Raw genomic sequence first — 24,825 nt, 5'->3', positions numbered from 1 at the left:
CTCAGGGGATATGTGTTCTATTCCTGGCTCTGCTACTAGCCTGCTGGGTGACCTTGAGCAAATCACTTCTCTGTGCTTCAGTTTCTCTACCTGTAAAAGGGAGATAATGATGTAAAGCGCTCCGAGGTTAACCAATGAAAAGTGATATAGATTAGAGCTAGATGGCATTATTTTTATAATGGTTGCTCGGCTGCCAGCGTTAAATGATTTGCTGTTTCTGTGTTCCTACTGGACTGGTATCTGTATCACAGATCTAGACTCAGACACACTGGTGAAGTGGTGTGGGGGGAAGCTTGCACTGCTCTGTGGATGACTAGAGGTCATCAAAGCTGTTGATCTAGCACCAATCTTGAGCACTAAATTTGCTTTAAAAATAGGAAATGAAACTCTGAAGGATCTGTATTACAGAAGTTCATAGACATTAAACTTTGGTTGTGAAATCAGACATATAAAATATTGAGGTGGAAATGTGTATTATTCATGAAATTATACACTCTGTTCATCTTAATCATGGTTCAGTTCTGACTCTCTTGACAGGATATTTACCTGTAGAACCAGATTATCTTTTACTGTGTTATCTGAGGGCACCATGTGCTTTAAATTAGATTTTCAAATAATATTTTCCTTCTACTCTCCTTTTCATCCTTTCCCAACACGGAATTTCTTATAAAGTAGGAGGTTTCTGACAGGTCGCAAACTGAAGTTAATTGCAACATTAGGCTTTTTTCTCTCCTCATTCTTGATCATTCTAACATGAGGCCCTTTTCCTATCATTACTGCAGATAATAGGTTTCTATTTATGACACTCTCTCTCAATCACAAATAAATTTCCTTACTGAAATTGCATTGTAGAAGAAGGAGACCATCTGTACAGCAAAGTAAAACAACCCCCGTTATTTTATATCTCTAGAGTACATATTAGGAATTATTCACCAAGCAAGCCAATTAACATTTCAAATGCTCAGTTTTGCTGAATTAATTCTTGATCTGCTATAAATATAGACTGGAGAGACCTAATCAAAAAGATTGATTTTCTTTTTGATGTCTAATACCTCGCATCTTGTCATTTCACAGCAGTAATGCAGTACAACATGAAGCAAAGTAATACAGATACATAATATAATGTATATCCAGAACATCCAAAAGATCAAAGGGCCTGATTCTCTCCTCAAAAGATTTTATACTGGTGTAACTATTGATTTCAGTGGAATTACTCCTAATTTACATAGGTGTTATAGGAGAATTGGGCCCAGGGATTTTTTAGAATAACAACAGTGAACTGGGATAGTGTGTGAGTATTCAGAAAAACAAGCAGCAGAAAGAATAATTAACGATCGGATTCTGAATTGATTCTGAAAAATATAAAAAAACAGATACAATTTTAGCATGTTGGGCTGTAAATCAAATGTTCACCACTGGGTGTCACTCAAGTACTGCTCACTATTCCAATCTGCCTCTGCAGAATGAGTCATCTCTTTAAAGTGTGACTGGGCAGAAAGTTTTGACAGTCTGTGGGACTTGTTTCCCTGTTGTCTCTGGTTTAAGCATCCACAACCATGAAATCTCTGGTTACGCTAATAATACGTATTATCATTTCAGATTAAAAACAGTGCATTGTTTGTTGACATCCTTTATTCAGGGAGACAAAGCGGGTGAGGTAAAATCTTTGATTGGACCATCTTCTATTAATGAGAGAAACAAGAGTTCAGTGTAAGGTCCAAAGTTCTCTCTTTCACCAGCAGAAGCTGGTCCAATTAAAGATATTACCTCGTGCACCTTGCCTCTCTAATATGCTGGGACCAACATGGCTACAACAACACTGGATATATCCTTTACTCTGGCCGTCTCTACTCTTCAGAAAGCCATGCAGAATCAAGCTGGGAGAATCAAGCTGTCCCCTTGATGAACTCCTTAACAGTCTCCTTCATCAATCAGAGCCCAAATTCACACCAGTGTGTTATCTGGTTATTTATTCGTCATAATTCCCGAAACAAAGGGAGGCAAATCTTCCGTTTCTCTCCACTGCTGATGCAGCTGTCCCGCTGTGGCAGCACAACTAGTGCAGTTTCATGGTCCTGGGGCATGATTTGAGGAGACCATAGAAGGGGTATACACCCCATTGTAGTTCTGTGAGGCTTTTGTGCTGTGTTGTGGTTTGGGCAGGGAGCGTGTGGACTTGGTGGAGGGACAAAGCTGAGAGATCTACCCCTGGTTCTTCTTTCCCTTGAAAGGTGCTTTGGAAGTTACTAGAGCAGGGGTTCTCTAACTTCATTGCACCGGGACCCCCTTCTGACAACAAAAATAACTACATGACCCCAGGTGTGGGGACTGAAGCCTGAGCCCACCTGAGCCCCCGTCCTGGGTGGAGGAGAGGCAGCAATCCAAAGCCTGATGGGACCAGAACTGAAGCCCAAGGACTTCTGCCCCCGGTGCGGGGCCTGTAACCTGAGCTCCGCCACCCAGGACTGAAGCCCAAGGGCTTGGACGTTGGCCCCAGGCAGTGAGGCTTTGGCCATAGGCCACAGCAAGTCTAATGCCAGTTCTGGTGACCCCATTAAAACGGGATCAACAATCCACTTTGGGGTCATGACGCACAGTTTGAGAATCGCTGTACTGTAGCCATTTGTCTTGAATATGCTACAGGGTGGTTCTTCTTCTGTTCAGTAGCCTGAGGGCAGAGGATTCTTCCCTACCATCCACCCAGTGCCCAGCTGAGTTGCTCAAAATATGCAGTAGGGAGGGAATTGAGAACAGTTCGATTTCCCTTTCGCTAGGTTCATTCTACAGGACTAAAAGTAGCACAAAAGATGTTTTGACAATAAAGCCATCAATAGCCAAGCAGGGTGTGTGTCAAGGCATCTCAACCCTGCCCATGATGTAAATTGATCTAGCCCTGTGTCTGGAGGAGCAATGCATATTTTCTGGGAAAACAAGAGAGCAGTGCAAAAAAAAACCTCTCATGATTTGAAAGTGCATTTGAAATGAGCCCCTAACATTGTTTTGGGTGGTCAGAGGGAGCATAATTCGGACTAATGGGTTGCAGCTAAGAAAAGGAATATTAGGCTGGTTATCAAGAAAGCGTTCCTTAGAATGAGATCTATTAGCCAGGGGAATTGTTTCCCAGCAGAAATGATAGAAGCATCATTGCCTGAGTCATTTACTACTAGATTGGACAAAATACTTGGTATTTGAGAATCTACTGTAGGCACAAATCCTCAACTGGCAGAGAGCTGGACAAGATGACCTACTAGTAGTAGTGCTTTCCTGTTTCTAATCTCTCTGGACTTGATCCTGAAAAGTGCTGAGTGCATCCCTCAGAGTGCAGAGTGCCCTCAGCTCCTACTGACCTCATGGGAGTGGATGGGGCTGAGTAGCACACAGAATCATGCTCTACAATCCTATTATTGGGAAGTACCATTCCCAGATCTCTCATATACGGTTATTATGATGCCTAGAAAAATGCATTGTCGGAAATGGCTCAGATCATATGTAAAACCCTCAGGGACAGATTATGGCACACTCGAAGGGGAGAGGGCACAAGGAGCCCCTTTATCCCCAGCTCTCACAAGAAGCAGCCATTATTTGGCACCTTGTACTCCCCTAGAGCACGGAGAGGGGGGTGCAGATTGGGACTTCCACGGAGAACACTAGTGGGTAGTGTTTGGCTGGATAATGATGTGACCCTAATGCTAACCCCTCTCTCACACGTCCCCTACAAACTACACCTGTTATACATGTACAGTAACCTCTACTGGTCAGCACTTAGTGTCATTCATCTCCTCCTGCACTGAGCAAGCCTAATACCTCCAGGTCAGGCTGTGTACCCCCCAGCAGCATGGCTCTAGCCCTTTGAGACATAACAGCCTCCTAAAACTTTATAGTAGGGAGGTGCTCCTTGTCTTTTTTGCTTTTCCCAAATGCCCAGACATCTCACTTGGAAACTGTCCCTTCCCTGGCCTCTCACCAGCCCTGCAGGGCAATGATGGATGAGACAAAGATACTTACCGGATACATATCACCACTGTCGTTTTTATACCTAGGATATACAGCCTATATATTTGTTTTGGACTGCTTGAGTGTCTGAAATACTTGCAGAGTTGATCTTCTGTGCACAGTGGCTGGATGCTATTTAGTGGTCAGTTATGGCCAGTACATAACTCAAAAGAATTCATAGCTTTGGTTCCTGTAATTATACCTGCAATTTGCTATTGATTTGTTTTGTCATAATATACAATGCATCGTTCAGCTGTTTGGAGGCGTGATAGGGCTATGCCAGTTAAGTTAGATGTGATACTGGACAGTAGAAGAAAATATCAGTGATATACCTGTCTGTGAGAGAAGAGCTCAGTTTGCCCTAATTCTAAAGACTATATTTGGGACAAACAAGCAAATCTTGCCCTAATCGGAGTATATAAACATAAGGGATGAGATATAAATTCAATCCCAATGAGATGCAGCAAAGTAAAGCAATCAGTGTTCACACAAGGGTGAAGTGTCCTTGTAGCATGTCAAATAATTTATCGCCATTACCCTTATACGAAGCTATAAAAAAGGACATCAGGATGCTTTTTGTGCCTTCATAAATGCTTAATTTATATCTTAATCTTCAGCTCTGGTTCTGCGCACAAATGCTTTTTGACACGCAGAACTACTTTGGAGAAACACACTCTCACTCGGAGCACTGGTGAGAATCATCAGTTCAGTTAATGAGTCAAAGGGCGAAGAGTGATCACGAGTGACACCCTTTTAATATATTTCTCCTACCTTTCAGATACATATTTATTATGCTATTTTGGTAGATTAATATAATAAAATACTTTGTGGCTATTGCCCCCGTGCTGTCTTTGCGTTTTTCAATCGGCTCAATAACTTCTATTAGACTAGACGTACTGTAGAATAGTTAGCGTTGTACTTTAAAGGATGGATTGTTTTCATAATGTGGAATCTAGTGATAGCGATAGCTGAAAGAACAAAATCAAAGAACTTGTTGGGTCAGATCCTCAGCTGCTGTAAATCAATATAGCTTCATTTAAGTCAGTGGAGCTTCACCTATGAATACTAGCCAAGGATCTGGATCTTTGTCTTTATTTACAGAGAAAAACAGACTGATGGAAAATGGGGCAGGGTTGATGGGTCTCATATAGATTCACGTGCAGCCGCATACAAATATATACTGTTCTTTTAAGAGCTGTTCTTATTTTGATTGTAGCCTTCTGCCACACCCTTTGTATATTGCATGTTTTGGACTGTAAGCTCTTCATGGCAGGAACCATGTTTTCGTACGTTTTTGTACAGTGCACAGGACAGGGAGGCCCCAGTGAGCCGCTACACAAAGAATTGCAGTCGGATGCTGGTAAGTTTTCTGGGCCTTGTGAAAGCTCTTTAGGGTCTGGGAGGGGCAGAAACGAAGCAGGAATGCACCAGCTATTACAGTTTGGGGTGGGAGTCTGGCATTAGCTATTAGATCCAGGTAGCTGAGAATCCACTGGCTATGCACATCCACTACCCCACTACCCCATGGAGAAAGTTGCCACAGACCAAACTTCAGGGAATGCCTCTTCCCATCTGCCCCATGCACAGTGGAATTACAGCAATTTGACTGCATTTAGAGCCTTCTGTGTCTGTTGGGTCAGGATGAAGGAATGTAGTAATGCCATGTCCATATAACCAAGTAAATCGGACAATGGCATTGTTTGTATATGATATGTAAACCTTTTACAATCTGGATTTAGGCACTTACAAACACTACTTTACGTACCCAATGCAAATCCAATCTTTCCTACTGTACTTTAGACCAGTGTTTCTCAATTTTTTTGATATCAGGAACCAGCTTGCTGCCTTCCTAAACTTTGTCAGGTTGATCTCAAGGACCAGTGCCAGTCCATGAACCAGTTGTTGAGAAACACTGGTTTAGACAATGATATCCTCCTGCAATGCAGCTGCCAGAGCTGCAGCGTTCTAAATAAAGATAACTGCCATGAGGTTTAGTCCCCTTCAAATGCATTGGATATTTACTTTAACTGGCTTAAGGCCTTATCCGTAGAGGTGCTAAGCACTGTCCACTCCCACTGAGTTTAGTGGAAGTTAAGGGCACTCAGCAGCTCAGAGGATTAAGCATCTGGTGCTAAGCAGAGTTCAGCATATCAATTCCTGTTACTCACTGTGAAGAAAACACAACCTGAAGCAAATACTCACCAGCAAATACATACCACGCAAAAAAAACCACTAACCCAGGAACCAATCCCTGCAACGAACCCCGTTGCCAACTCTGTCTACATATCTATTCAAGGGACATCATCATAGGACCTAACCACATCAGCCACACCATCAGGGGCTCATTCACCTGCACATTTATCAATGTGATATATGCCATCATGTGCCAGCAATGCCCCTCTGCCATGTACATTGGCCAAATCGGACAGTCTCTACGCAGAAGAATAAATGGACACAAATCAGACATCAAGAATCGTAACATTCAAAAACCAGTAGAACACTTCAACCTCCTTGGACACTCAATAACAGACTTAAAAGTGGCAATTCTTCAACAAAAATCTTCAAAAATAGACTCCAACGAGAAACTGCAGAACTGGAATTAATTTGCAAATTACACCACCAAATTAGGCCTGAATAAAGAAGGGGAGTGGATGGGTCACTACAAAAAGTAATTTCCCCTCTGTTGATACTCATACCTTCTTGCCAACTCTTTGAAATGGGCCACCTTGATTGCATTGGTCTCGTTACTACAAAAGTAATTTTCCCTCCCTTGGTATTCACCTCTTCTTGTCAACTGTTGAGAATAGGCCACTTCCACCTTAATTGAATTGGCTCGTTAGCGCTGATCCCCCACTTGGTAACGCAACTCCCATCTTTTCATGTGCTATAATATATATTCCGCTTACTGTATTTTTCACTCCATACATCTGATGAAGTGGGTTTTAGTCCACAAAAGCTTATACCCAAATATATTTGTTAGTCCCTAAGGTGCCACAAGGACTCCTCATTGTTTTTGCTGATACAGACTAACACGGCTACCATTCTGAAACCTGACAACCTATATTGCCACAGAAGAGTGGCTCTGCTGAAAGTAAAATATAATTGCTGTAATCAACGTGATTACAGAAATCATCCCTCTGTGTCTACAGAGAATCGATACCAGTAAGTCATATTTTATTTCCAGCTAGTTACCAGATAGAAAGATAAAGCTCTAGATCTTGGTTCAGCAGCAGCAAAACTCCCAAAGTCACAGAGAAATTCATTAACTCAATAGTCATTTTTCATATACCTGATATACATACATGCATGCTTTACAATCCTAAATTGACTGACTACTTCAGAGATACCTCCATTCCCCCCACCAACTCATCAACAGAGATACATCAGACATCATTCTCTACTTAAATATTTAAGGGGAACCTCAGAGTAGGGCTGTCAACTGTGAAATTCCCTTCTGTCAGAGATCCAACTTTGACCAAACCTGACCACCACTAGGTCATGTTGCAAGACCTATCTCTTTGTCCAGGCCTTCTCCTAGCAGTTACACAATTGCCCTGGCTATGTCCCCCTGGATGGCCACCATCTGGATTTATTCTTTCTTCAAGTAAACAGTTCTTAGTGAGAAGGGAGAAAAGCAGAGCAGGGATCCCTTGATGAGAATTTGATGTATCTCTAATGTACATAATGCATGCCCAGGTGATGGGTGCTTTAGCAATGTGTATATCAATAATAACAGTTAAACTAACTGTACATCTATCTGCTTTTCCTAAGTGCTTTCTTATATGTTTATACAATGCAGAGCGCGCTGTCGGCACACAATAAATAATCAGGTTTTCTGTAATCTATCTTGCCACTTTTGCTAATGATCCATGTTTGTGATAAATTATTTTTCTTTGAAGAGCTTCAAGCTTCCCATGGTCTCCTGAGGTCCTTCTTCCCTCGCTTCCTCCCCCATTTTCACTTGATAAATTCCCAGATTTGTGAGCAGATTAAGTTAGGTTTAACACAGTCTCTTTTAGGAAAATAAATAGATATGGCAGGCATCAGCAGGGGAGCGATCTCTATTATGTAAGGCCTTTGATCAAAACAGAAATTGTGGTAGGAGAACAGGTGAAAAAAACTCTGGGAAGGTCTCTGTGGGTTGTGCCATTGACGGGGACAAATGGAAAAGAAGAAGAAAGGGAATAAAAGATATGTCTAAAGCTCGGGATATGTGAGACTCAGTACAAAATCATTCATAGGCTTTGAATATCCCCAGATCTAAGATATAAATGTGTCCCAGAATTCTCTCTCACATATAAGGCACCCTGGTAAACTTGGGTCCATTGCTAGTGGTTCTGACCTCTCACTGATCCTTTCTGAGATTAGGTGCCCTCCTTCCTGTCAATCTGTTTTAACACTAAAGAGATTTTCAGTCCCTGGAGGATCTGAGGTAAAGAAAGGTCCCAGTCTGTGCTCATTTACAACAAAGAATTGTATCTTTAGTGTCTCAATTCAAGACAATCGTATAGTGACTTCAGAGAGAGCTACATTATTAAATATTTTGGCTAAAATTCTGTGCTGAGGTACATTTGAGAAGGTGCAGCCCATGGGGGAGGGATGTAAAGAGCTTTTAAGTCACCTTTTCACTCTTGGATTCTGGGCAGTACTAAGGACTGGTCTAATTTACAGAAGACTCCAGAATGCTGCTTCGCACAATACCCCTTAGCGCTCGGTTCTATAGACCCACTCCATTTTACTTCCGGCATGCTCTGTGCATCAGAGCTTGCCGTGGGGGGGCGAGGGGGGCAGATTTGGGCTGCCAAGTAGCACACATTAGAGAGCAGGGGGCAGAACTCCTTCCTCTGTAAAACATTCAGCTCTGATCAGAAATGAGGCCCTGAATTTTTATAGGTTCTGGAGACTGATTCTGAACTCCCTCCTCAGTAGCCTGAAAGAGTTTGCTGAATTGCACCTGGATGATACCATCTGGGAACTTTCCGGGTGTACAATTTAGATCTTAGAATCCAATCCTGCAAACACTTACCCATACACTTAACTTTGTGCATATGAGTATTCCCACTAATTTCAAGGGAAATTACGTAAGAAAAATTGTGCACATGCATAAGTGTTTGTAGGGTTGGCACCTTTGAAGAAAGTGGTTTGATGTGAGTGTTTTAACTGTTGAAAGGCAGGAAAAGAGTTGGTTGTACATTTCCTGCTGTTTTACCAGTTTCTGCCATTGGGAATTCTGCAACAAAAGGGAATGTAACAAACCCTGGTTTTATTGTTATGCTTATTGTTCACATAGTTCATGTTTATTATACATGTTCTTGAACCAATACACATGATATACAAGCTCTCACCTCAAATATTCTCTCCTGGATATTTCAACTGTAGTGAGATGACAATGCTGACTTGGTAATAGAATCCTTTAGCTGGGAACAAACTGCAATGTCATAAAGTAGGATTTTGGTGCCTGCCCCATGCCGTGCCATGTCTGAACTGAGAATTTTGCAGGAGGAAGGGGAAAAGATTTAAATGGAAGTTAGGAGCCTAAATACCTGTGAAGATCTGTGCCTTACAGCTATATAGGAAGATATAGTTCCTGCCCCCAAAGATCCTACAGTGCAAAAAGACCCAAGACAGATGAAGGGTAGGGAAAAGGCATGCAATATATAATCGAAGTGTTCACGGACGTGGTAGTTACCAGCTATAGTTTGTTTTGAAGGGACCCATTTGTATAAAGCAGTGCTTTATCCCACTCTCCAACACATATTTTCCATTCATTTGTTTATGACAAAATATGGCTCAGGGAAGACAGCATTCTAGTGATAATAGTTGCGTAATATGGATTTAAAACCCATGACTGTGCAAAACTACTTCCTGCCTCTCTTGTTCATTTCCTGTTTCCAACAGCTTCAGTAATAAGAACTAGCTCTTATATAAGACTTTACTCTTAAAAGTGCTATACACACATTAACTAATTCGTCTTCAAAACACTCCTTGCAGGTAGGGGAGGATTATTATCCACATTGTACAGATAGAGAATTAAGAGAACTCTGAGTTCCTGGTAGCCAGCCCTATGCTGTCTGTCCACTAGGCAAAGCTGCCTCTCAGTGAGTCTGGTGGTCAGGGACTGCAAATCATCTAGTCCAACCATCTGCTCAAAGAAGGACTAATCCCCAATTTTTGCCCCAGATCCCTAAATGGCCCCCTCAAGGGCTGAACTTACAACCCTGGGCGTAGTAGGCTAATGCTCAAACCACAGAGCTATCCCTCTACCCACTAGGTCTATTTACTGTATAGAAAGTTGAAACACAGACCACAGGCCAAAACAGGTTCATTTCATGCCTCAGATCTAATCATGAGCATGTTCTGTTCCTACTCCATTGAGCACTTGGCCCCTTAGATCCCATCTATGGTGTAACAGGGCAAAATGGCCTTCTGGGGAAATTCCCCCGGAAAAGGAGGAGTTTAGTGCCAATATATGCCACTCCCTCTTGGGTGTAAGGATGTGATGGGGCATGGCATGTTGCAGACAGGGGCAGGGAAGTGCTCTGTAACATTTTAGGGGCAGCCACACAAGGCTACCAGAAGTTCAAATAGTCTCCGGAGAGATACAGCACAGTCAGCTCTCTCTATTTCTCTACATGCACCATCCCAACATGTGAGATCTCCTGAGATTCTTCTCTTGACAGAAGGTAGATTTTAACCTGGGAATATATGGAGGCAGAAGTTTCCTCAATTCTGGAACTTGCTACCTCTATGTGCATGACAGAGCCCCATGTCTGTTAACTTTCAGAGCAGAGCACAAGACCTGTGAGCCCATCCAATTCTCATGAAAGTGACTGGAAAAACTACCATGGCCTTTAAAGTGAGTTGGATTGGGTCCCTCTCGGCCAAAATAATCAAAAGTAGCCTCTAATTTTAGTTGCTTTAGGTTTTGGGTATCCAATCAGAGATACTTGGAGTGAGATCTTCAAAGTATGTAGATGCTGAAGTCCTATTGAAATCAATAGGAGTTATGCACTTAAATACCTTTTTGAGGATGCACCTAAATACCTTTTTTGAGGGTCTGGGCCTTGGGGTTTAATTTACAGAGGGGCTGAACACCCCTAGCTCTCACAGGCTTCTACTGGAGTTGTGGTGCACAGTCGTGCTAAAAATCAGACCCAAAAAAATCTCAAGCTGGGCACTCCAAAAACAAGGCAGGCAAAATTTGAGTTTGCTTTTGAAAATGTTACCCTATATGTTTGCCTGAGGTTAGGGGGCAGAGGTTTTGGTCCTGGTGTTGTTGTTAGGGTGACCAGATGTCCCAATTTTATAGAGACAGTCCTGATATTTGGGGCTTTTTTTATATGGGCTCCTATTACTCCCCGCCCCCATCCCGATTTTTCACACTTGCTATCTGGTCACCCTAGTTGTTGCTGTTGTTTTTGCTAAGACTGAATAGTGCTAATTATTAGCTGACTGTAAACTGTTGTTTTTGGTTGACAGTTTCATTGATTGTGATTTTGAATTGTAAATACACAAGGATGCCACACAGCAAGCATATTTTTATAAATTGGAAATTTATAAAACTATAAATTTTATATTTATAGTTTATATTTTTTAACTGATGCTGTCATTTTCTGGCTTAAGTCTTTTCATAGATCTGATTTACTGTTTTCTAGTTTAATCATCCTTCACTTTCAGAAAGTCTTAGGCCAGAAAATCATCTTTAAGTGTTTGAACACGGCCTAGTGGGTGGATTACCTTTGTGTAGGGACACAGGGGATTTGATTTATGGCATGACACAGTGGACTGTGTTAAAAGCTGTTTGGCCAGATATACTAGCTATAAAATAGAAGAGAAACATTTGGGGGCGGAGGAGAGAAGTAGCTTTATCTTTTGTGTAATGCAAGATAAGTATAGGGTTAAAAATTCCAGTGCAGTGATCTGATATTTAAGTGATGCAGATGTGCCCTTTAGAGGATGTTAATTGGGTAGCAGGTAAGCATACATAGGAAGCCTAGCGGGCTGGGTGGGGATTTTTTTCTGAGTGGGTTGATCAAGGGCTAGGGCCAAAGCAGGTAAAATGAAGTAAAGAAAGCTCTGTTTTAGTTCTGTACTCCTGTCTTTGTTACATGTGATGCTTATAAGGCTTTAAACGTCAAAAATTTAGTATTTCTGCCTACAATAGACTGGTTGACAAGAGGTGGATTATGTAAATGTAGGGACCTATGATAGTTTTATTAGGATGAAACATCTAACGTAGCCAGGGAGTGGATCTAAAATAGAAACAAGCTTCTTCTACATACCTAAGGTCTCTCAGGCTCTTGCGGAAGCTTGTAGTTTACCTGTGAGTCCATCACACTGTACTCCTGGGGGCATTCTGTGCCAAAAAAATAAAAATTCTGTGCACAATATTTTAAAATTCTGCAAATTTTGTATGTCAAAATAACACTACCTAATTTCATCAGTTTCATTTATTTTGATAATTTATTTCAAAATACCTGTCAGCGACTATGTCTGTAACAATACAGACACACACAAAAGTTCCCCCAGGAGTAGAGAAAGAAACTGTCATGGGGTTTCTGTTTCTCTGCCCCCTTCCCCCTGCTCCGAGCCCAGCCATGGTGCCACCCTTGCCCAGATACCCATACCCCCTCTCTCCAGAGCCCAGCCACAGGGCTCCCCCAGCCCAGATACCTGCACCCCCACCCCTCAGAGCCCAGCCATGCCCACCCCCCCCAGCCCAGACAGCTGCCCCCTCCCTCTCAGAGCCCAGGGATCCAGAGAGAGAAACAGCCTGATGCTTGGTCCCGGGCTTGCATGGAGTTTCCTGCATTCCACCGTCTCCTTCCCTTAGGGCATGCTGGGAACTGCAGCTCCCTCTCCCTCCCCCCAGCAGTGTCTTCTGTGTGCAAGCTGGGCTCTGCTGGGTCCAGCGTCCCCTAGTGGCAGCCAGAAGCCCTGCAGCCCATTTCTGTGGGGGAAAGGAAATTCTGTGCACACAAGGTTAATTTCTGCAAAGTTCTGCATTGCGCAGTGGCGCAGAATTTCCCCAGGCGTAACACTCATAAGCTGTCTGCACTGTGGATATATGCAGTTTCCTAAATTCCCTTTTAGGATTGTATCTTGGGTGTGTCACATTTCTAAAGCCTGTATATAGAAAAAAATGTGAGATTGTCCTGTTTGTTCACTCAGAGCACAGGTCCTGGGTAGGGGTAGTGTACTGTTTAAAGAGTGCGTAATTAAACTGCTGATTACACATTGTGGCTTTTAGTGGTGGACAAATATGTTGAGGATATGAGCTATGGCACCGTATTGGATTCAGTGGGCATCTGACATCCAACAGCCTAGATAAAAATTATTTATTGAAAAGAGGGAAAGGAAATGTTCCACTTCTTGGCAGGGATAATGGTTATTGAAGTGCCTTAGTTCTGGCTGTCTGAATGATAGCAAGACCCTAGAGAAGGACAGTATCATAGATGTTAGAAACATAACAGAACTATTCTCAGCTTATCTCCCAGCAGATGCAGGATTATGAGTGCTTCCAGTGCTTTCTAGGTTTTTTTTCCCCCAGTCTGACTTTAAACATCCCAAGTGACAGAACTGTCACAACTTCCGTTCGGAGACTATTCCGCCACCTCACAGGCCTCACTGTCAGAAAACTTTCCCCGAAACTCAGCCTAAAGTTTCATTTGCTTAATTTGATTCCACAAATTGTAACTGTATCTCCCTGTACCACATTAAAATTCTTCTGCCTCCTTAGTATTTCCATCCTTCAGCTATTTCTACTATTATACTGTCCCCTAATGGGATGACTGCCTGATTCATAATTCTATTTCGGAAAAAAAAATTGATTCAATTTTATGGATGCTATATCCTATTGAGCAAACTCCTATGTAGGATTTTACCAATCTTGTGGCTGTTTCATGGGGTTTTTTTTTACTATTTCTAATTTAGACCAGGGTCCTACGTATCTAAGCTGAGTGAATGGGTCACATCTAGAGCCTTCCTTGCTATAACTGAACCATTTAAATCAAAATTCAAATTCTGGAGCTGGCATAATTCATAGGTGAATTGCTCTTAGAAACATCAGGAACTAAAGTCACCCTCTGCTTTGCTGGTGGCATCCACCACAGAGACGTGGACTAGAGAAGGACAGATGTCACGTGGTGATATTCCTGAAAACTGTAAGGGAACGGGGAAATAACAATTTTTAGGGGTGCTAAAGGGACACAATGCCCTTCACCTTGAAGAGAGAACTCTCAGTATATAGCTACACACATACTATTTGAAATACATTGTGAGTTTCCTAGGTGAGAGAGGCTTTTACAGATTATCAACTGTTTGCTCAGGAAAAGAAAAAGTGAAACCCCAAGACAGGTTGATAAATGGTAGAAACCTCATGTTTACTAAACCCAGATGGGAGAGCTATTAAATTACCCAACTTCAGTAGCTGCTAGAAGCCCATTGGAAGGAAATCCTGTTGCGCAAATCTGTTTCCCTGTTACTTCCTTTCTAGTGTTTTTCACCAAAAACAATCAATCCCGTGAGTGCTATGCAGGGTTTAGAGACTTTCTTATTTTGTTTTCTACCCTTCCTCCTTCTTTTAAATCCAAGGGCTATTCAAACTTCTCTTCTAGACATTCTTTTTGCTCATTCAGGGTCAGGAAAATCTGTAAGTATTCACATTCCAAGCTGATCTTTCTGTGCCTCACAGCATTCAGTGCTCTGTGAAGGAGGCACTGAATAAGGAGAGATGAAAGATGATGAATCGTGATAAACGCAGAAGGGTATGGTGAAACTGCAGTGGTTTACGTGCCAAAGACATCCTTGAAGGAAACTTGCTTTGATCCCCAAAAGAACTTTAAGATGTGCTGTTCTGATTATTTCACAGCTGTATCAGGGACAGAACAGTTGTTTGAGTTGTAGTTGAGATTTTGTTCTCTGGCAGAGTAGGGAAGCTGAGTTTGCTTCTGTGCATGTGTCCTTATAGTGCGCACCAGGAAAAAGCCTATGATTTTTTTTGGGGGGTGTGGGGGGGAAGAGCTTGAAAATGAGAACATTTCAACTGATAAAAAATAACTTCTAGGGAGACTGGAGGGGAGGCATAGGTGTGTGACCTTAATTCTTTCAACATCCAGCCTGTTACAAAGTATACGACAAATTTTTTACAATAAAGCAGTGTTCTTCAACGCTCCCATATAGTTCAACAGCCAAGACTCTCCTTGCCAATCTGTAGTCACTGTAATTGTGTATTGTGCATGTGCTGCTTTTACAAATGATGCCTTACAATGGCTAACATTCAGTATAAGTCTTGCCATGATGCAATTGAGAAAGTATCTGAGTCCATCTAATTTCATGTTGCCCAAAATAGTTTTTCAAATGAAATCTGGGAAGCCCCAGGCCTAAGTGGCACACAGTAAACTCTGATGATCAGCATACCAGGTTAAGGTGGAATCTTCTTCTCTAGGACAGTTGTAGCAAGGCATGGAAGGAAAGCAGAGCACAGAAGTTATGTGCCAGGTGCTCAGACTAGGTGGAGATATAACTAAATGCAATGCTTTGCTTCTACAATACTCAAGTTCAAACTGTTTCAGAGAGGATTTTAGAGTATCACTGTGACTCCACTTGAGGGAACTAATTTGCATGTTAGGACTCCCAAATCCATTTAGGTCTTTAAGAATGACCTTGTAATCTCTCTAGCTTCCTACAGGTGGTTGTCTGTAGACTCTATATACCTTGCTTTGGTATACACTTAGTGAAATAGTGAAAAGCAATTGTAGGTCTTCCAGGTTAAGACTGCACTGTATCTTGCAAGAAGTAATGATCTGTGAAGCAGTTTTCTGGCAAATTAACCATACACCACAAAATTAACTCCAGTACTGTAAGAATTTGATGATACACTATTTCAACCTCAGTAACTAAATTCTCTTTGGATTGCCCCAAGAATGTTATGTGCTCAGCTCACCCTCATCTTGGAGAGAGACATTGCTGCTTATCTTGTAAGATCAGCTGCTGCTTATTCATTTGCAAGTACACTGGTTAATTTTATAAGACATATGAAGCACGCCAGTATATACTATATCCTTCTAGGCCCTTTATAATTGATTTCCTTAAAACACCCAATTGTACTTTCACTAGTATCATGTTTTTGTGCTCATTGGCTCAAACGAAAACAAAATCCTACCCAAACAAAATGAAATTTATTTTTAATAACACTCCAATAGTTGCTAATATGTAACTGAAAATCCTTGTCCCAGGTACTAATAATGAAACCTTTATATTACTAGAAATATTAAAACTTTAATACTCTCCCTAGTATGTTTTATATAACTTGTATTTAATCTTTGTACTGGTAGCAAGAGCTTGGAGAGACAAATTTACATATTTGTCCCTCAATATTTTTCTTTTCCCCCTCATGTGGGCTATATACGTCATGTAAACTGCCATGAACATTTTACAGTGTTGAAGCATTTAAACTGTAACTTATATAATTTATATATAAATGCTGAATATACCATCAAATGCAATATAAGAATAACAGATACATTGGTCTTACAGGTTTTAGAACTTTACCATTGTGCACATTCACAAATGGCTATGTACAAAAACTCAGTACAATTACATACAAAGCTTTAATCTGAAATACAACACAGGAGTAGATAAGAAGGAAAAACACTATCATTTTAACAGTAATTACAATACAATGTATGGAATAACAGTTCAAAGCATTAAACAGATTGCTTATTTAGAGACAACATGAAGAAATTAACTCTCCACCTTGGCTATACTGTTCAAATTTATTATATTAAGTGGAAAACCATCTTTTTCAGAGGTTAAAATGCAGCTGATGATATGCCCACTAATGTAACAGTTTTTCCCATTTTTTTCCTTAAACAATGGGTCTCTGTGGGATTTCCCACTCATTGTAGTATCCATCTATTCAGATCTATTTTGATTGGTTAATCTTGTTCAGTATTTTTCCAGGCAAGAAATGACTTTGATTTTTAGCAACAGGCAAACCACTGCAGGCATCCAATGAAGTGAGTTTTAGCCCACGAAAGCTTATGCTGAAATAAATTTGTTAGTCTCTAAGGTGCCACAAGTACTCTCGTTCTTTTTCCTGTTATTGAAGTTATGGGTCATGTTTTGCTCTGTTACACCTGGAGATCAGTATTGAAGTTTAACAATTTGTGTAACTTGTATGTTTTTCAAATCTTTCCATTCACCAGCAGAAATTACTGGTCCTTTCTAAGGAAACACACATATTCCTCATTCATGAACTAAAATTATTAGCATGCTAATGATTTTAAGCATTTATAGCCACTGCCATGAGCCGTAGCATATGCTTCCATCCAATATGTCATCAAATTGACTTAGGAATTGTACAACCAGGCTAGTATCTCACAGTCCAGCCTAATATGTTCAGAGGTTATTCCACAGAAGTATGAAAAAATCTTAGTCTTCCATAAGCTTATTTAAAATAAAATGTGAATGCTTAGGGGTGATGTCATAAACCCAGAAAAGTAAATAAATTCAAAGCTGAAGATTTATTGCCAGCTAGGAAGATTTATTTTGATTATTGCTTGCAGTGAGGAATGGTCCAAAACCAACCTGGATATGGAACTGGTTTCTGTGACTTTCAAATAAATTATCTATAAAATTTAGACATGATGCTAATGTGACATTATCAGGTTCATCCCCATGTGGTCATGTTTCCTGTTAGCTTTGTGTACCAAGTAACACTCTTTGGGTACCACGCAATGCAGGCAATCCAGTTTACCACCCATAAGAAACCCCCATCACTGGGTGGAAGCCAAAAGATTTTTAATTTGCATATCACTAGTCAGGTGCAATCAGCCTGAAACTATGATGAAAAAACATCACATGCAACTGAACAGTTGACTCATTTTCCATGGGTAATATGGTGATTCATTGATCATAACAGATGTTCAAATGGGCTGCAAAGAGGCCTCGTTAAAAGTCCCAAGATAGATACCAGAAATATCATATTTAAAAAACAAAAGTGCCATGAGGTGGCAAGATGCCCAAGTGGCACCAGAGTAATTTCAGTCTTGAATATGCCGCATATTCATACATAATAGCAAAAGAGATCAATAGAACTATTATCAGTGACTGACCAGTTGTAAAATAAACCTTCTATGCTGTGGAGTACACTGCGTATGTCCTAACATTCCATTGACATCAATCATAGAATATCAGGGTTGGAAGAGACTTCAGGAGGTCATCTAGTCCAATCCCCTGCTCAAAGCAGGACCAACACCAACTAAATCATCCCAGCTAAGGTTTCGTCAAGCCGGGCCTTAAAAACCTCTAAGGATGGGAATTCCACCACCTCCCTAGGTAACCCATTCCAGGGTTTCACCACCCTCCTAGTGAAATAGTGTTTCCTAATATCCAACTTAGACCTCCCCCACTGCAACTTGAGACCAATAGAATACAATAGTACAGCAAGTGCAGTGGAAAACCAGCCGTGATAGGCTTATGGGGCAATATATTTTACAGATAATAAAACTGGTTGTAAATAAACATATGGCTTCTGGAAATTCCCATCAATCCAGCAACCTAGAGGCTTTGACCCTGCAAGCGCACGGTTCTTGCACTCCTGTAGCCAGAGGCTACACACAGGCACAAGTAAGGTTAACCGTTGACACGGACCTCTACACTGAGCAGTAATAGGTCTCACTTCCCCTACATAAGTCGTCTTAGTTGCAGATATATAACCCAAAAAGAGATGGGACGTGGGCAGACAATGGGCATATTTGAGAGACATAAGTGTAACCATCAGCAAGCACACAGTGATGTGCTCCCCATTTTGGACTTACTCCATGAGTTACTTCAGTTGTAAAGTAGTGGCTTTCATTAACACATGATTCCTGCACTGCTCGTTAATTTTTATGATGTGTTTCTAGACTCAACCTTCACCACCTGCACTGTGCAGGATCAAGTTCCCAAATTTCTATTCCTGTATGTTTGAGATAGTATTGATAGTAACTACTTAAAAATACAAACAAATATTTCAAATAGAAATAATGTCTACTTCCCATTTTACATTGTAAAATTAACAAATTTGCCAGAAAGAAATACAAGGAAATTCCATCTTGTGGGGGGGGAAAGCACTTGAGTTCTGCTATTCTGCTTACTACCAACATCAGACACGCATGCATTCCCATACTATGGAATCATTTTTTTGTTAGATGTCTTTTCTTCTTTGTTAGTGGCAATATCTGGATTACTGATCTCAAACCCCAACATAAATTAGACACCGATCAATCATGCCTACCTGTCGTTTTCTTCTGAACTTCTGAAATGCCTTCTGGATGCTCACAGTCTCTATTTCCTTTTCATTTTTCTCCTGATCTAAACCTTCAAGATACACCATGAAACAGCAGTTTCTCTTCCTTCCTGATTTCATGCTTCTTTCTAGATAACTATTTTGGACCTGCAATTATGAAAAAGTAAACTAGTAATTAAAATACAGTTGCTGAGCCAAGTGGTGTGTATGTGACACCCAATGGCATTAAAAATCCTGTTGGAACTCATCACTTCAACAGTATAGTAAATATGAGAAATATTAGATCCAAGCTATCCTGATGTTTTATGAAAACGGATCCAAAAATATTCTTGTTGTATCTAAAATAGAATCAGCAACTGGAAGGACTAAATTAATTGTTTAAATCAGCTATTAGACACTGTTCAGACGAGCTAGCCTACACTCTGGTAACATAGTCCACATGAATAGATTGAAAAGTTCAGAGTAAGAGCTCTTAGGAAGTTCTCTGATTCCTCCTGTACCAATCAGGAGAAACAGCTAGGAGTCCTTGTGGCACCTTAGAGACTAACAAATTTATTTGGGCATAAGCTTTCGTGGGCTAAAACCCACTTCATCAGACGCATGAAGTGAAAAATACAATAAGCAGTATATATATGAAAAGATGGGGTCAGTGCTAACAAGGCCAATTCAATACAGACTAACACGGCTACCCCTCTGAAACCATGCAACAGAAGTCAATTAAGATAACTTCTTGCATACGACTCAATTCTCACAGTGTAGGTGTAAACTCAAGATACATCTGACTGTGTATAATATTTCTGGTAAAAATCAAACCAGTTCTATCAAATTCAATATGTAATTTAGTCCTCCCAAGGGTACCTGTATATGACAGAAATGTTGAGATGCTTCCCTGTTTGAGATACCAAAATTCTGTTTCTGGTTTAGTGGACCACAAAATCATGGCAATTTAGGACAGATTCTCTGGACCAGACATAAAGACTTGCAACCCTTCGTGTTTTTCCTTTGGGTATGTAGGTCACTCCTGCTAAAATGTGATAGCTTTCTGCCTGGGTGCCCAACTATATGTCACCCAAGTAATCTTGAGGGAAGATAACACGATGAGCAAGTACATTACAAAACACAAACTATCATTGCCACCTGGCAGGTATTGTTTGATGTGTCCTTTTGCAGACCCTTAACAATAACTCAGTGAAGATTTTTCTTAAATATTGAGGGTGTGATTTACCTTTCCACCAGTGTAAATCCACTGAAGTCAATGTAATTACATGAGTGTAAACCTGATGCACGTAACGGAGAGGAGAATCAAGACCTGAAACTTACCTTTTAGCTGTGTTTGATCTAAATGGTCACTAAGAAATGAGACGTCTGTGTAAGCTGAAAAGTTTGTATCTCTCACCAACAGAAGTTGGTCAAATAAAAGATATTACCTCACCCACCTTATATCTCTAATAAGAAATAAGCACTTTTTAGTTAAGAGAATCACCTTGAATATTTGAAATTGTGGCAGTTAAGTGGATTTTCTGTCTTAAGTAAAAAAAAAACAATCAAGTTACATGTCAGGCTGCCCTTTGCAACATTACATAATGCCTTTATATGGTATCTTTCTGTAAAGTTAATCACTGCATACAGTAATATGCTTATCAAAAACATCTACTGCACATGTAACCATGCGCATTGTACATTGTTTGCGTCTCCTTGTCTTTTCCAGCCCTTTTGTGGTCCATGACAGCTCCTTTTGCATCAGAGACCCGCTTACACTAAGGCCTTGCGTTCTCCTGGCTCTGCCACAGCCAAGGTCAGAGTTCATTCTCTCTCTCTCTCCCCACCTCTCCTCCCCCTTCTCCCCCCACCTCAGACATCTGTCAGTGACTGTCCAATTAACAGTTCTGAGCCACAATTACAGAAGTCATAAATGAAAGGATACTTTATTGGTAACAGTATAGAAAGTGACAAATCATAAAAAGTAGGAAAAAATAGACCTATTTAAAAAAAATAGTACAGAAGTGATACAAGACTTAGTTCCAGACCACTGAAATATTACCTACATGCATCAGAAAAAGCATCTTCCCTTCTCACAGTGAAAACTTTCTTCTAGTTAGCCTCTAGATGTTACGGTGTGTAGAAATACCATAGGGAGACAGACAATAGATAAAATTGTCCATTAAAGTTTCTTGCTCCCTTTCTCATAGCCTAATAAAAATAGTTTAGTATCTGCGATCTCATCTTCCAGCTAATTCACATGTAGTAATATAGGTGTTTTCTTTCCACAAATACGTTTTCCTTAATTTAGACGCAAACGTATCTATAATTCTCCCTAATATCTACTCAAGGGATTGTTATCTTCCTAACACCTCCCCATTCAAGTACTGTACTCATATATTAGTAGATATTCTTTTGTCTATTTTAATGATTGCCAACATCTCGGGGTGACATCTGGACATATTACATGGACAATAGGCAGAGCTGCAGGGTCAATAGAGCACCACTATAGAATAATTTAAAAATAAATATTATAAAATGCATTGGCTAAATTTGAAGAACAAATTTATATAAATCATGCAACCAGATTTAGTTAATTGCCACAGTATGCCTATTAGCTTATATATTGCACCCAAAAAGGATGTAATCTTCCACCATCCTCACTTGGAAAGATCACTGTAGAAATTTAACTGGACTGCATGCCCAGTTTATCTACTCAATCTACTTAACGTTAGCTAGCTGATGACATTTGTGTCCATGATCACACAGCTAGTTTGAGAGAACCCTATTCTAACTTTAAAATGTTGCAGTGGTACTGAATATGGGAATGGCATTAAAGAGGGGGTATTTAGTGTACTCATTTGCAGTGTCAACATCCAGAAAGTCCTTTTCCAGCCATTTTATTTCACAGCAGTGCTGGTCTGAGTTCTACAAACAGAACAATTTATAGAACTGGGTATGTTTGTCAGTGCATGGATTTTCTTTCCCTTGTAAATTATTGATATGTTTCACTGATTCCAGGTTTAAACAGCACACAGTTTTCCCCTCCATTTGTAAACTTGTAAGTGACATCTCTTGCCTTACACAGAAATCATGCTGAGTTTTACAAAGCCCTTCTATATTGAAAATGTGGTAAATTGTGATACTGTAAAAACTAGACATAGGCTTTAAAGGACTGCCTCTTATATACACTGGATCTGTACTAATTTTGATGTTTGTTTGGGGGGTTTTGTGCTGTATGTTCCCACGGGATTTATTTGTGAAACATGCAAGAAGTTAGCAGAAAAGCAACCTTTTTGTTTTGCTTTTTTCAGTTTACTTTGTGCATCTGTTTATCTGAAGTTATTATAAATAATCTCTCACTATGATGTCTAAGTGCCAAACAAAATTAAAATGTAGACAGCATAAATTCAAAATATTTTATCTTTTCTCACATCCCCTGAGCAAGGTGGGATGGCTTGTACTGTATGTTCACCCTGGGTGAATGAAGCACTAGGAGTACTGTCTCAAAGTTCAGCAGCAGCAATTTTTTTTTTTTTGAGCTGAGGTTTCTTTGGCCTTGGTCTCAAGAAGTGTACTTAAAATAAGTCTCTCCATTTTGATTTTTGGTTTTGCTTCTTAGGCATTGTAACTAGTTCTCTAACTGCTTTTCAAAGTTGCTAATGTAGAAATTTTAAAAAGGTCAATTTTCAAAAAGTAAAGCTGAAGCTTACTGTGAAAAGTTTCTTAGGAGCTCCATTCAGCTTTCCATCTACACAGCCATCTAAATATTACAGTGAACCTGTGTGTATTTGACAATATTTTGTGTGTAGTCAGTTTCACTATTCTCCATTAGTCAATTAGTTAGGTTCTCCCTTGCTGAAAAGACCTTTATAAATATCAAGAGGAGAGCAATTTTTAAAGTATTTTTTTTAAATGTACGCTGGACATAGTATTTAAAAGAAGTTTTCAAACATTGGAATTTTCTTAACCACCAGTGTCTCTATCTAATTTTCCATAATCTAGGCTTGTCACAGAACACAGGATTTTATAAGATTGTTGCCTTTATCAGTTAGCCCTATAAGACAATCCGTTACAATGACATTGCTTTGTCATAGAGAGAGTAATTGCTCTTCTCTTATTTTAAAAGATGTCCATTATTTCTTATCTTACAGAATAAATTAACATAATGTCTCCATGTCCTATGCATAGGTCAGAGAGGGGAAAAATAAATCATGATATTTTCCCAATCTTATTGGAACAAAATGAGATGGCATAGACAATATTCTGTACATCTTCATAATGTGATTGTCCCTTTTCTTGCTGGCTTACGTCAGCAGTGAAATAGTTAAATGATGTCATGTAATGTATCATGTTTCGGAGTTAACATCACATTGAGATGTTCACATCTCTCAGAGATAATGGTTGTACTCTGTCTGCAGACACCATATGTGTTTATACTTGGATTTCCCTTTGCATCCATAAGATCTAAACGCAGAGGCGAAAGTAAGCCGGTACGGTAAGGTGTACCGGCAAGAGCCAGTATGCCATGCCGGACCGTACCGGCTTCCATGGCGGGGATTTAAAGGGCTCTGGGCTGCCCGCGGCTGGGGGCAGCCCAGAGCCCTTTGAATCCCGCCCGCGGCTCGGGCAGCAGGACTGGGGACAGGATTTAAAGGGTTCAGGTGCCCCAGGACCTTTAAATCTTGAGAGGCCTCACCTCTTCTGCTTGAGGCCACGCCTCTTCTGGATGAGGCCACGCCCCCTCAGGACTCCTGCAGTGCAGTGAGTCCTGTAAAGTTACTTTCACCCCTGTCTAAAGGTTGTTTTTGTAAGAAAAAACTTAGGTTCTGGAGCACACAATGGCAGTCTCCAAAGAATAGTGCCACCTTGCAAGCCCATTTTGATTCCTGGTCCAGTATGTCGAGAGAGAATGCCCCTTGTCTCACATTTCAGCAATAATCAGTGGAAGGATCAGACACTGATACCAGGGTAGGGCTGTGTAAATAAACTCTGCAGGGTGGGTGTCATCTTTTTGGAAATAAGCTTCATCCCATATTTCACACATCTGTCATTGAAATCGGGTGCTCACGAGAGTTGCGATAGCAGATGTCACGGCACAACCAGGTCAAGACACTTGGGTACCTTCTGCAGCATTTGGGGGAGCTCCCTGCAAAATGGGGACAGCCCCTAAAAATCCTGGAGGACCATCTCCCTCACCCCCCCCCACCCATTTATCCTGAACACTCCTGTCTGAACCCCATTTCTTTGCACCCATTTTGTAACTGACTTGATGGGGTGAGGAAAGAGGGTCCAACTCTGTGTCCCCCCCCCCACACGCACTTACCGCCTCACTCCTCCCCAACCCAAGTGGCACCAAGGTCCAGTACAAGGCTCGTGGGGTTCCCCAGCATAAGGGGCTATTCCCTACCCAGCAACTCTTCCCCTCACCTGCTCCCTCCTCCTCCTCCTCCAGGGGCGTCTCTGTCTCCTAGCAACGGTCAAAATGGCTGGGCCGCGCGGCGATTTCTGGGAATTATAGTCCTGGCACCCCCGAGCCTCGTCCCTTACCGAGGCGAAGG

General features: G+C 40.9%; 1 protein-coding gene across 1 annotated transcript in view; it reads right to left on the bottom strand.

The window, feature by feature from the left end:
* Positions 1-24,824, bottom strand: part of TTLL10 (tubulin tyrosine ligase like 10) — a 193,303-nt gene extending 168,479 nt beyond the window's left edge. Inside the window, exons 1-2 of the mRNA XM_039509034.1 lie at positions 24,695-24,824; positions 19,274-19,432 (exon numbers count right to left, since the gene is read on the bottom strand). Coding sequence (XP_039364968.1) covers positions 19,274-19,405 — 132 coding nt within the window. The 5' untranslated portion in view covers positions 19,406-19,432; positions 24,695-24,824. The remainder of the gene's footprint in view (positions 1-19,273; positions 19,433-24,694) is intronic.
* Between the last annotated feature and the right edge of the window lies 1 nt (position 24,825).

Source organism: Mauremys reevesii, linkage group 21 (assembly GCF_016161935.1).
Source record: "Mauremys reevesii isolate NIE-2019 linkage group 21, ASM1616193v1, whole genome shotgun sequence".
In the NCBI taxonomy this organism is placed as follows: Eukaryota; Metazoa; Chordata; order Testudines; family Geoemydidae; genus Mauremys; species Mauremys reevesii.
The sequence above is the reverse complement of the archived record's forward strand: the minus strand, read 5'-3'. Positions and strand labels throughout refer to the sequence as shown.